Source organism: Coregonus lavaretus, assembly GCF_964263955.1.
Source record: "Coregonus lavaretus genome assembly, chromosome: 33".
NCBI classification, from domain to species: Eukaryota; Metazoa; Chordata; class Actinopteri; order Salmoniformes; family Salmonidae; genus Coregonus; species Coregonus lavaretus.
The window spans coordinates 35,203,769-35,217,624 of NC_140020.1; the positions used below are offsets into that span (position 1 = coordinate 35,203,769).

At 42.8% G+C, this 13,856-nt stretch overlaps 1 protein-coding gene across 2 annotated transcripts in view; it reads right to left on the minus strand.

Moving 5' to 3' along the window:
- Window positions 1-2,207: 2,207 nt before the first annotated feature.
- Window positions 2,208-13,856, minus strand: part of LOC311108719 (syntaxin-binding protein 5-like) — a gene marked incomplete at both ends in the record, with an annotated part of 136,316 nt that continues 124,667 nt past the window's right edge. The window contains 9 exons of one of the 2 annotated variants that reach the window (XM_084151440.1): window positions 2,208-2,249; window positions 2,449-2,669; window positions 4,186-4,297; window positions 4,409-4,574; window positions 4,784-5,156; window positions 5,375-5,614; window positions 8,775-8,825; window positions 9,991-10,041; window positions 13,796-13,855. In XM_084151440.1, the coding sequence (XP_084007566.1) occupies window positions 2,208-2,249; window positions 2,449-2,669; window positions 4,186-4,297; window positions 4,409-4,574; window positions 4,784-5,156; window positions 5,375-5,614; window positions 8,775-8,825; window positions 9,991-10,041; window positions 13,796-13,855 (1,316 nt within the window). The remainder of the gene's footprint in view (window positions 2,250-2,448; window positions 2,670-4,185; window positions 4,298-4,408; window positions 4,575-4,783; window positions 5,157-5,374; window positions 5,615-8,774; window positions 8,826-9,990; window positions 10,042-13,795; window position 13,856) is intronic. The other variant, XM_084151441.1, reaches the window with a different exon arrangement.

Genomic DNA, 13,856 nt, shown 5'->3' on the forward strand with positions numbered 1-13,856 from the left:
AGTCTTGCATCTCGCTCATCTCAATATCTGCTGTGCTGCTCATGGCAACGTCTACCTTTTAAAGATACTGTGCTGGTCAAAGGCTGTTTTAGAAGTTAGCCAAATACCACTTTAAAACTTTTATGAAGGGCACAATGTTGTGAATACAATAGTTGTGTTCCATTCTGAAAACTTGCTACCATCACTAGTGGCCTCACAGTTGAGTTACTGTCATCTTGCTCCAACCTAACCAGCCATCTCCTATCAGGAAGAGTCGAAAAGGTCTTAGGGAAGGAAGAATGTCTTCAGAATGGAACCTAGCCCAGTGACTGAGTCAGAATGCACAGTTCCCAAGGCCCTGTATAGACACACCTAGGCCTATTGTATTTCAATTAGTGAAACACCTGGAATGCCAAGTTGAGTAATAGAACAATGAAACGGAAGCTAAAGTAACTCTTTGGCGTCAGAAAAAATATGGCAGCTGTCCTTGTGTCGCTTGCTTGAGCAACGTCAAACACTTTTCAATTGGTTTTAGATTGTCAAACTATTTACCTATTTACAACAGAATGGTAGAGAAGCCTGGCAGAACATTGAAGGAGACACAAATGAGAGTTTTCACCAATGAAATGGGGACAGAAACAGATCTCTAAACAAAGGACGGTTCCGACACACCACACATATAGCAGCGTCTCTTACACTTCAATCAATAAAATGTGAATTAATAGACCACTCACAAAGTTATTTTATGGACAATTCTCAAAAAAACAGGTTTCTGTCTTCAAAAACGTATGACTTTGCCTGAATGTACATATACAGTCCTGCATAAATGAACACACACAAATAGGTTTTATTCCCATGTGTATATACTGTAGTAATCTCCAAGTTTACGTGCACTTCAGGATCACGTCCATACAGTATTACTCCTGAAAACCAATTCAATAGGTCTGGATACACCAGCAGTGTATAGGCCTACTGTAACACTGACATAATTCACACAGAGTCACTATTAAACCCAAACTGTAGTAGATGTTAATGGCATGAAGAGGTCAGTGAGGAAGGTACCATTTACATGTCAAATTAAACACTTCAGGGTGAGGAGACACTGACAGTCTTGCTTGTAGAGTTCTGATCTTGCTTCTAGATTTCTGATGTGTGTGTGTGTGTGTGTGTGTGTGTGTGACACCTGATATGACAAATTATTGATGGTGACGTGTACTGATCTGAATGATAAATCTATGTCTTTTGTATCCATGCCCTCTTTTTGAATCCAGCCCTTTTTATAAGGATAAATGAATGGGAGTTTGACAAAGCCACAAAACATACTGGCAACATGACCAAATAAAAATATATCATAATTCACAACGTTCACGACAATTAAGAAAAAATTAAAATAGATTTCAAGTAAAACAGACTGAGCATAAAACAAACGATAAACAAGAGGAAAGATAAATTAATACATGTATAATACAGTTGGGAACAATACAAAAACTGTGAATCCATATGATGAGGAGAGTCTAGTTGGATCAAGGAGAGAGGATCCAGTGTACATTGGAATGACTTGCTTTTTTTTTATCCTGCAACTCTCTGCATAGAGGCGGCTGTCACTATGACATCACATCCTGTGACTTTGAGTAGAGCTTCTTTTGCCCACCACCAGTTTCGCTTCACCTGTGAAGTTGTCCTCTTGTTGTTTTGCACTTGACAGTTGGAAGTGAATACAGTGTTGATCATTTATATAGATTTATGTATATATAATTATGTATATATTTTATTTTTCCTCTTTTTCCATTTTGAGATTTTTTTTGTAGTCGTTGTTTCTTCATTGTTAATTTTTTTTCTCTCAGTTGTGTCTGTTTTTGTCTTTAGTATACTGGTCCCAGATTGGTTGGAGCAGAGATGACGGCACAGAACATTTTGGCGAATGAGGATGAGGGAACCCCAGAGCTCCAGCCAACTGGCAGGCCACAGAGGGGAAAACAAACAAACAAAAGACAACAATAAAGAGGACACCTTTTTTTCTCAGTTTGTCCTTCTCTCCAGTCCGTTCCTCAGTTGAAATCTTATGACTGAGGTAAATACAGTATACAACCTTGTGCTAGGGAAGAGTATCCCACGTGTCCAGCGAAGGAAGGACAGATGGAAGGAGAGATGGATGGAGAGATGGAGGAGGGGGGCATGTAGAGTCCGGATGAAGCTGTGTCCATTTGGCTCTGCTCCCCTCTTTCAGATCAGAACTGGTACCACTTCTTGTCTTTGCACTTCAGCATCATCTGTGGAAAGACGGGAAAATGGAAAGCTAGTGTTACAGAAAACTCCCCTTTGTCTCCCTCTAGGGGCTATACATGACACTTTTGTGTTACTAGGCCTACAAGCAGTATCTTCTAGGAGTACAGGATGAAGTTGCTCCTAGATACTGATCTAAGATCAGTTTAATTTTTTGTCTCACAATGTAACGTCTCTCTTTCTTACGTCGTGGGCGTGTTTGCCAAAGGAGTCGGCGCTGGCCAGCATGGCGGCCGTCCTCTCGTCCAGCTCGCCCAATTTCTGCCCTCTCTCGTCCAGCGCTATCCGGGCACGCGCCAGGTCCGCCACCACGCCCGAGGCTGCCCCCTTCATTCCCTCCAGGCCCTGAGGACCCGGGATGTGCTGGGCAAGGCCACGGGACGCTTTACCCGCCTGCGTCTCACCAACTGAAAAGAAAAAAAAATCCAGAAAATCACATTGTAGGATTTTTAATGAATTTATTTGCAAATGATGGTGGAAAATAAGTATTTGGTCAATAACAAAAGTTTCTCAATACTTTTTTATATACCCTTTGTTGGCAATGACACAGGTCAAACGTTTTCTGTAAGTCTTCACAAGGTTTTTAACACACTGTTGCTGGTATTTTGGCCCATTCCTCCATGCAGATCTCCTCTAGAGCAGTGATGTTTTGGGGCTGTCGCTGGGCAACACAGACTTTCAACTCCCTCCAAAGATTTTCTATGGGGTTGAGATTTGGAGACTGGCTAGGGCACTCCAGGACCTTGAAATGCTTCTTACGAAGCCACTCCTTCATTGCCCGGGCGGTGTGTTTGGGATCATTGTCATGCTGAAAGACCCAGCCACGTTTCATCTTCAATGCCCTTGCTGATGGAAGGACCACTCAAAATCTCACGATACATGGCCCCATTCATTCTTTCCTTTACACGGATCAGTCGTCCTGGTCCCTTTGCACAAAAACAGCCCCAAAGCATGATGTTTCCACCCCCATGCTTCACAGTAGGTATGGTGTTCTTTGGATGCAACTCAGCATTCTTTGTCCTCCAAACACGACGAGTTGAGTTTTTACCAAAAAGTTCTATTTTGGTTTCATCTGACCATATGACATTCTCCCAATCCTCTTCTGGATCATCCAAATGCACTCTAGCAAACTTCAGACGGGCCTGGACATGTACTGGCTTAAGCAGGGGGACACGTCTGGCACTGCAGGATTTGAGTCCCTGGCGGCGTAGTGTGTTACTGATGGTAGGCTTTGTTACTTTGTTCCCAGCTCTCTGCAGGTCATTCACTAGGTCCCCCCGTGTGGTTCTGGGATTTTTGCTCACCGTTCTTGTGATCATTTTGACCCCACGGGTGAGATCTTGTGTGGAGCCCCAGATCGAGGGAGATTATCAGTGGTCTTGTATGTCTTCCATTTCCTAATAATTGCTCCCACAGTTGATTTCTTCAAACCAAGCTGCTTACCTATTGCAGATTCAGTCTTCCCAGCCTGGTGCAGGTCTACAATTGTGTTTCTGGTGTCCTTTGACAGCTCTTTGGTCTTGGCCATAGTGGAGTTTGGAGTGTGACTGTTTGAGGTTGTGGACAGGTGTCTTTTATACTGATAACAAGTTCAAACAGGTGCCATTAATACAGGTAACGAGTGGAGGACAGAGGAGCCTCTTAAAGAAGAAGTTACAGGTCTGTGAGAGCCAGAAATCTTGCTTGTTTGTAGGTGACCAAATACTTATTTTCTACCATAATTTGCAAATAAATTCATTAAAAATCCTACAATGTGATTTTCTGGATTTTTTCTCCTCAATTTGTCTGTCATAGTTGACGTGTACCTATGATGAAAATTACAGGCCTCTCTCATCTTTTTAAGTGGGAGAACTTGCACAATTGGTGGCTGACTAAATACTTTTTTCCTCCACTGTATGTACATTCTGTGTATGTGTCACTCACATAGTTCCTCTCTGTCCAGGGAAGTTGCTCCTCCCCCAAAAAGGCCCTTGAAGAATCCTCGGTTGGGAGCCTCCGGGGTCTCCACTGGTGTGAACAATTCTCCCAGCATCTCCTGAAACACGCACATACACACGTAAATACACGTATGTTGATTGTATGTGTGTGTTTGCGTGCATGCGTGCGCGCCTGAGTTCTTGTGTGGGCGTATTTGTGTGGTCCTGACCTGCAGGTTCTCGCAGGTCTCCTGGCTGTATGTGATCCTCTGTATCTCAGTGGGGGAGGTGAGGTACATGGCCTGGCCCAGGTTGGTGAAGCAGAAGGTCCGGGCTATCCGCATGTCTGTCAGCGGCAGGTAGTTTACATCCAGCAACGGTCTGAGCCCCGGCAGACTGCAGACAAAGAGGGAGACCACATACAACACAGTGTTACTCAAACACAACAACATTCTACTGGGCGTGTCTAGAAAAGGAACGTTTCATCTAGAAACGTTCAGTCTAACCTTAGTATTCGATAAGCTATTGTAATATAGGTATTATCAATTAGCTTTAGTGTATGTAGCTCTCTGACCTGTGTGTGTTTGTATGGCTCACTGACTCACCTGAGGGTCATGATGTGTCCGTTAGCACAGAAGCAAGCCACACAGTTCCCTATGTTCATCTGGACCACGTCAGCCCTCAGGACGAACGATGTCTCTGTGATGCTGTGTTTGAATATGCAGTTCTGGGAGGGCAGTGCTATGACCTTAGCCTGTTTCTCAGAGCACACCACCGCATACTGGCTCTCCTGCAGCTCCTGGGAGGTGGAGGGCGACACAGAGACCGGGCGGCGTTTACGGCCTTTGTCTCGCTCCTCACTGTCGGCGCCCACAGCGTTGGGCTCGTACCACGGCTCGAAGGCAGGGGGGAGGAAGGTGCCCGTGTTGTCCAGGAAGGCCATCCTCAGGATACTGCCCTTCAGACGCCCCAGGGTACCTGGACAGATAGGGGGGATTGAGATGTTGGTGCGTTGAAAATATATCTACGTATTATCAAACTTTTGGTATGTAGATTATGTGTAGAGCGGGATGTAATGTGTGTACAGAAACATGCAAACATATAGCAAAGAGTTGTTAGCATGCCTTACGTATTCATTTGCATACTCACACAATCACACTCCCACTCATCCATTTACACATAACCCAGACACCCACCGCTAGGCAAGACGATGACGGGCTGCAGTAGTCTCTGTTCCCCAGCAGGGGGCAGGTTGAGGGCCACAGCCAGCACTGTGCCCAGGGAGGTGCCCACGTACAGGCAAGGTGTGATGGTGCTGTCCCCCTTCCGGGCGAACGTCTCACAGAAGTGGAAGGAGGTGATGGCCTCGCGTGCCTCCTTGTCAATGGAGGTGACGGAGGAGGAGCGTGAACGGCTGAAGGAGTTGTCCCGGTGGTCTAGTGGGTTGGCACCCCGTGGAGGACATACAGACAGGAGGACAGTAGAGGAGAGGGCACAGAGAGGTAAAGCACCCACACACACAGAGAGAGAATACACACAATACACAAACATACAGTACCTGAATACTGTAAACAACAGCTGTATGGTTGGTAGACTGCAGTTGGAATCTGACAAACAACATTGCGGTTAAAACATTATTGTATCACTAAGCTAAAATAGCAATTACACTCGGGAGCAGCAAACAGTGAGCAGACGTTCATTTTATACAGGTCTAAAACAGCTTTTGAAATGTAGTAAAATAGCTGTAAAATAACTTTATCAGTTGATGACAAGATGTACTGTTTTTTTTTTTTTAAGTAGAAAAAACTGTGGGGAAAACCTTTTTCCTTACGTGGCAAACTTAGAGTTTGAGGTCCAGATGGGTAAGAATGAATATAAAACTTTTATCTGTGGAGCAGATGGAACTCATAAAATTAAGAGTCGGCACATAGAGAACATTTGGCATGTAGGAAAGAGACCCATGGGAAGATTTCACTGAAACTTTACAACTTTGTACTTGTCTTATTTTATTTATCAGTTAAAAACAACTCACCCATCATCAAAATCTTAAACGAGGTGTCAATATAATACGCTAATACAGTCTTATTAGTCTTAATAACTACTTGTGAGTTGCTAATGATTAAGTTAATAAGAATTAATGGGATGATGAATTAACAAAATTTTATAAATAATGTATAAACACTTAGTTAGTGTGTTATATGTCGACACCTCAAATTTTTTTTTACCAGTCTATCATATCCCTGCATCAGACAGATTTGGCATATTCGATAAGGTGCTGACCCAATACCCCTCTCTTTCCCATCTAAGGGTTTCTGCCATTTGGGCATCCTAGGAAGGTAATTGTGCTTTTCGATTTGGGTAAACTGTTCAGATAAAAACAAAATTAAAGAAGGACGTTTTGTTCTGTCGTTGCATCTGTCGGTCACCTATAAGAAAACGTTTGATCTTTTGGAAAGGACTAATCACAAAAGAAACAAGTAGAGATACAGAAAAGGGGAAGAGAAAGCTGAACACACACACATACACAGAAAGCTCTATTGCAACAGTGTGCTGGTTAGTTTAGCGTAGCAATTTGTAAAATATCCAACCAAAAAGTGCTGTAGTAGAACTTTTGGTAAGCTCTCTACAAAAAAAGGTGCTGTATGTCTGTCCTCTCCCCCTCTTATCTCCAGGTTTATCTCAAGAAGTAGCAGATAGACTGCCAAATGATGATTGTTAGTTAGTCTGAATATGGAAATCCATAGGACACATCTATCCTTTTGGTAGTCATGAGTCCATCAACAGGGCTTTTTGCCAACCCTAGTGCAATATACAGTGGGGAGAACAAGTATTTGATACACTGCCGATTTTTCAGGTTTTCCTACTTACAAAGCATGTAGAGGTCTGTAATTTTTTATCATAGGTACACTTCAACTGTGAGAGACGGAATCTAAAACAAAAATCCAGAAAATCACATTGTAAGATTTTTAAGTAATTAATTTGCATTTTATTGCATGACATAAGTATTTGATACATCAGAAAAGCAGAACTTAATATTTGGTACAGAAACCTTTGTTTGCAATTACAGAGATCATACGTTTCCTGTAGGTCTTGACCAGGTTTGCACACACTGCAGCAGGGATTTTGGCCCACTCCTCCATACAGACCTTCTCCAGATCCTTCAGGTTTCGGGGCTGTCGCTGGGCAATACGGACTTTCAGCTCCCTCCAAAGATTTTCTATTGGGTTCAGGTCTGGAGACTGGCTAGGCCACTCCAGGACCTTGAGATGCTTCTTACGGAGCCACTCCTTAGTTGCCCTGGCTGTGTGTTTCGGGTCGTTGTCATGCTGGAAGACCCAGCCACGACCCATCTTCAATGCTCTTACTGAGGGAAGGAGGTTGTTGGCCAAGATCTCGCGATACATGGCCCCATCCATCCTCCCCTCAATACGGTACAGTTGTCCTGTCCCCTTTGCAGAAAAGCATCCCCAAAGAATGATGTTTCCACCTCCATGCTTCACGGTTGGGATGGTGTTCTTGGGGTTGTACTCATCCTTCTTCTTCCTCCAAACACGGCGAGTGGAGTTTAGACCAAAAAGCTCTATTTTTGTCTCACCAGACCACATGACCTCCCATTCCTCCTCTGGATCATCCAGATGGTCATTGGCAAACTTCAGACGGGCCTGGACATGCGCTGGCTTGAGCAGGGGGACCTTGCGTGCGCTGCAGGATTTTAATCCATGACAGCGTAGTGTGTTACTAATGGTTTTCTTTGAGACTGTGGTCCCAGCTCTCTTCAGGTCATTGACCAGGTCCTGCCGTGTAGTTCTGGGCTGATCCCTCACCTTCCTCATGATCATTGATGCCCCACGAGGTGAGATCTTGCATGGAGCCCCAGACCGAGGGTGATTGACCGTCATCTTGAACTTCTTCCATTTTCTAATAATTGCGCCAACAGTTGTTGCCTTCTCACCAAGCTGCTTGCTTATTGTCCTGTAGCCCATCCCAGCCTTGTGCAGGTCTACAATTTTATCCCTGATGTCCTTACACAGCTCTCTGGTCTTGGCCATTGTGGCGAGGTTGGAGTCTGTTTGATTGAGTGTGTGGACAGGTGTCTTTTATACAGGTAACGAGTTCAAACAGGTGCAGTTAATACAGGTAATGAGTGGAGAACAGGAGGGCTTCTTAAAGAAAAACTAACAGGTCTGTGAGAGCCGGAATTCTTACTGGTTGGTAGGTGATCAAATACTTATGTCATGCAATAAAATGCAAATTAATTACTTAAAAATCATACAATGTGATTTTATGGATTTTTGTTTTAGATTCCGTCTCTCACAGTTGAAGTGTACCTATGATAAAAATTACAGACCTCTACATGCTTTGTAAGTAGGAAAACCTGCAAAATCGGCAGTGTATCAAATACTTGTTCTCCCCACTGTATGTATACAAACTACATAAGGTTATATTCATGGATAGTAACCTAAATATGGAACTCATATTATTCCCTTGAGATGCTCATATCGTGAGACCATTTGGACTTGAGGATACAGTGAAGTCCAGTTTTTCTAAAAAAATAATTAAGAAAAGAAAAATTGTAAACACGAAGTTAAGGCTTACCCAAGTCTGGCTTTAGCTCAGTAGGCAAGCTTAATTTCCGAGACATCTTTGCTGGAAAAAAGAGAACATCCCTCTTTACAAACACACCTAAGCTAACACGACAGGCCATGCAAAGCTAGCTAGGAGCTAGGAGTTGGGAGCTAGCAGCTAGGACTGGGCTGTGGTTGTGCTTATAGCGTTACTATACATACACATAAGCTTAGACAAAAGCTTTGGCTTTGGTATAACTGTTGGGCATTGCTTCATTGTGCTTCAGGGGAGGCAAAATGCTTTAGAATGAAATAGGAAGGAAGCATTAGAGCATCAGAGGAAGACAACTCTGTTGAATCAAAGATGAATGCTGGAACGGACAAAATAACAACAAGGAAGTAAGCTGTCATATGTCGCACACACAGTGCCCTGGAAGAGAGGAATCATAAGAAGATACACATTCATTCAGAACCCCTCACCACAGGAGCATGCACCGAGGACAGGAAGGAAACAGGAAACAGGAAGTGAGCAGGAAGTGAGCATGATGGAAGAAGGCAGTGGAAGGACAGTACAGTACAATCAGAGAAGGTGTATCTCTGGTGGGGCCTACAAGGCACTGTTAGCTAGGTAGTCAGAACTACGTTAACTTTTGGAGCCTCCTGAGCTTATTACAGTCCATTTATATTCCTTATTAACTAATGTTAGAGACACCTTGCACACAGAATTTGTCTTGTAAGCAAAGACAGCACTTCTTAAACTGATAATGTCCCCTAAATCTATGAGGTAGAGAATGATAGTGAATTTAAACCTTGCTGCAAAGTCAACGGTGTTGGACAGACAGAAGACAGAGTTGGACAAGAACAGATTGACTACAAATAGACTGCTGTGATGTCATAACTACAGACAGACAGACAGCCAATCAGGAGCGGGGGTGAAGGTGGAACAATCGTTGAGGCTGATAAGGACATTTGCCACAGGCACATTTCACGACGTGACATTCGTGCTACAAACATGTAGCATGCAATGGAGGTCTAGGGTATACCGTTCTAAGTGTGTCTCTGTGTGGGTGTGTGCATGTTATTTTAGTTTTATTCTAAGTCAAACAGTGATTCAGTGCCACTGAGGTGACTATGAAACAGAGACAGAGACAGGTTGCTAGAAGAAAACAGGGGCGGACACCTTATTTTATACAGTGTACTATCCCTGACCAAACTACTCCAGGGTTGAAGTCTTTGGCCACTCTTACCTCCTCTACCCCCACCTCCATTGTAGAATTGCTGATGGTTTGACGCCAACACTTTTGAGAGGAAGTAGATAAACGTGAAGTTAGAAACATCCTGGTACTTTACCATACCGCCTACCAGTCACTGTTCCCGAAATGTGTCCATTCGTGGAAGGACTGTTTTTCGTCTTGTTATCATTGTAACACGTAAACCAATTGGTAGCAGTTTTCCTCAATCTTCAGTTTCAACAATACCTGGGTGCATGCAGAATATTTGTTGACATAGTGTACATTTTTGCTCAGACTACTTATTTTCTTAGCGGCACAAATCTATAAAGCCTTGTTGACTCTCCCGACGACTCTATAATCTTAATTAGGAGGAGACATATGCTCAAGGCAAGACTGGATATCAGATATGCCATCCTCATAAATAGCAGGTGAACTGAGGCAGTGTCTAGCTAGCAACACCAGATGTTGGGGGTTGGCGTAGTTGACTGAACACCTGGAACATTGCTAGAAGTAGGACTTCAGTCTTGGGACAACTTATTTTTTTCTGTGTGACCTTTTAAAAATCAGCTCAGCTCTGTGTTTTAGCCCCAATGTCTGTGTGTTAATGTCAAGCTCCCAGTAATAAGATGGAACTGGGTTGTTCTCTCATTAGCATGCCTCGTCACCTCAAATGCTAATTTAGCAAACCGAGAATAATCATCCAGGGCAGGGCATCGAGGAAGCACCTTGTCTTGACAGTAACTGTGGAGGGGACTAGAACGATTTGTTTGTGCAAATCTAACAAAGGGCAGATGTTTGAAAAGTGTTGTTTGTTGTTGACCTGTGTATGACCATGTTCCATATACTTTAGATAATAAATACAGATGTAGTTTGTCAACAATCTATAATTGAATCTGCATCTCCTAGCTACATGATCAGATCTCACCTGGAACTCACAGGAAGGTTTTCAGTTTCATTTAATTTCTAGATCTGAAAATGCCACAGCATTATATGAATAAAACCAACTGGCAAGGAAACTACTACATCAGGTCCTATAAACGTCCAAACGAAATATGAGGTCTGGAAGACACAGACAAAATCCTAGATAGAAAAAAAATGTATCTTGGCAAATCGTAGAATGGTAGAAAAAGCATTTTTCTCATTTTAATGGGATTATTGAGGTTGTCCAAGATTGTGAAGGTCCATATAAACTAACCCTCCTTATAAACTAATATCCTATTTGGTAGGAATCAATACATTTCTATCTTGGACTGACCTCAGAGTACTTATTCACTAATTCAGTGAGTTTTATGGTCCTTAACTGTCTAGGCAATTCAGAATCATAGCGGCCACTCCACAGTTTACTGCTTATGTCCCAGGTTTTGATAAAACATCTTAAAACTGCCAAAATCAATCAAATTAATTTTTTATGCTTATTTCTATTTTATTGAAAGTATGAAGTGTCAGTACACAACTGAGACCTGTAAAAAAAGAATTATTTAAACCCAAAAACCTCCAGTTGTAACTTCACCCTTCAATAAAGTCTGCCTGAAATCAAACTTTCAGTCAGAGAATTGTAACACTTTTGGTTTTATAGAAAAGGTTCCCACATCCAAAGGTGTGAGTGTGACATCTCAGAGAGAACCATATTTACCAATAGCAGCCAAATCTCGCTCATGCATTCTAATAGAATTACATGCAAATACACTATATACACTACCATTCAAAAGTTTGGGGTCACATAGAAATGTCCTTGTTTTCGAAAGAAAAACATTTTTTTTGTCCATTACAATAACATCAAATTGATCAGAAATACAGTGTAGACATTGTTAATGTTGTAAATGGCTATTGTAGCTGGAAACTGCAGATTTTTTATGGGATATCTACATAGGCGTACAGAGGCCCATTATCAGCAACCATCAGTCCTGTGTTCCAATGGCACGTTGTGTTTGCTAATCCAAGTTTATCAATTGAAAAGGCTAATTGATCATTAGAAAACCCTTTTGCGATTATGTTAGCACAGCTGAAAACTGTTGTGCTGATTAAAGAAGCAATACAACTGGCTTTCTTGAGACTACATTACATTTACATTTTAGTCATTTAGCAGACGCTGTTATCCAGAGCGACTTACAGTTAGTGAGACCATACATTATAATTTTTTTTAATTTTTTTATACTGGCCCCCTGTGGGAATCGAACCCACAACCCTGGCGTTGCAAACGCCATGCTCTACCAACTGAGCTACATCCCTGCCGGCCATTCCCTCCCCTACCCTGGACGACGCTGGGCCAATTGTGAGCCGCCTCATGGGTCTCCCGGTCACGGCCGGCTACGACAGAGCCTGGATTCGAATCAGGATCTCTAGTGGCACAGCTAGCACTGTGATGCAGTGCCTTAGACCACTGCGCCACTCGGGAGACTAGATGAGTATCTGGAGCATCAGCAATTGTGGGTTCGATTACAGGCTCAAAATGGCCAGAAACAAATAACTTTCTTCTGAAACTCATCAGTCTATTCTTGTTCTGAGAAATGAAGGCTATTCCATGCGAGAAATTGCCAAGAAACTGAAGATCTTGTACAACGCTGTGTACTACTCCCTTCACAGAACAGCGCAAACTGGCTCTAACCAGGAATAGAGTGGGAGGCCCCGGTGCACAACTGCGCAAGAGGACAAATACATTAGTGTCTAGTTTGAGAAACAGACGCCTCACAGGTCCTCAGCTGGCAGCTTCATTAAATAGTACCTCCGGGATACTGATCTTCTAGCCAGAGTTGCAAAGAAAAAGCCATATCTCAGACTAGCCAATAAAAAGAAAAGATTAAGATGGACAGTCTGAGATATGGCTTTTTCTTTGCAACTCTGCCTAGAAAATCAGTATCCCGGAGTCGCCTCTTCACTGTTGACATTGAGACTGGTGTTTTGCGGGTACTATTTAATGAAGCTGCCAGTTTCTCGCATGGAATAGCCTTCATTTCTCAGAACAAGAATAGACTGACGAGTTTCAGAAGAAAGTTATTTGTTTCTGGCCATTTTGAGCCTGTAATCGAACCCACAATTGCTGATGCTCAAGAAACTCAACTAGTGTCAAGAAGGCCAGTTTTATTGCTTCTTTAATCAGCACAACAGTTTTTAGCTGTGCTAACATAATTGCAAAAGGGATTTCTAATGATCAATTAGCCTTTTAAAATGATAAACTTGGATTAGCAAACACAACGTGCCATTGGAACACTGGACTTATGGTTGCTGATAATGGGCCTCTGTACGCCTATGTAGATCTGCCATTACAAATCAGCCATTTCCAGCTACAATCGCCATTTACAACGTTAACAATGTCTCCACTGTATTTCTTTTTTTTTCAACAAGGACATTTCTAAGTGACCCCAAAATGTTGAACGGTAGTGTATATACAAAAATATGTGGACACCCCTTCAAATTAGTGGATTTTTTGGGGGCCAGGCCTAATCTTCCAACATCAGTGCCCGACCTCACTAATACTCTTGTGGCTGAATGGAAGCAAGTCCCCGCAGCAATGTTCCAACATCGAGTGGAAAGCCTTCCCAGAAGGCTGTTATAGCAGCAAAGGGGGGACCAACTCCATATTAATGCCCATCGACGAGCAGGTGTCCACATCCTTTTGGTCATGTAGTGTATGTACTACCTGTTGTTTACACTGAATTCATAATTTTCAGGTTAGGTCAATATACAGTCTTCAAGTGAATCATGCTTATTATCCACAACCCACCTGTTACTAAACAATGGGTTGTGGGTAAAGTCAGTAGGTGTTGTAACTGATGTGGGTACCAGTGTAACGCTAACTCTAATATGCTGAAAGACAGTTTACCTGAAGTGGGGGATTTGCAGCGGTCCTCCGAGGCAGAACTCTCGTTGATGTCACACAGACC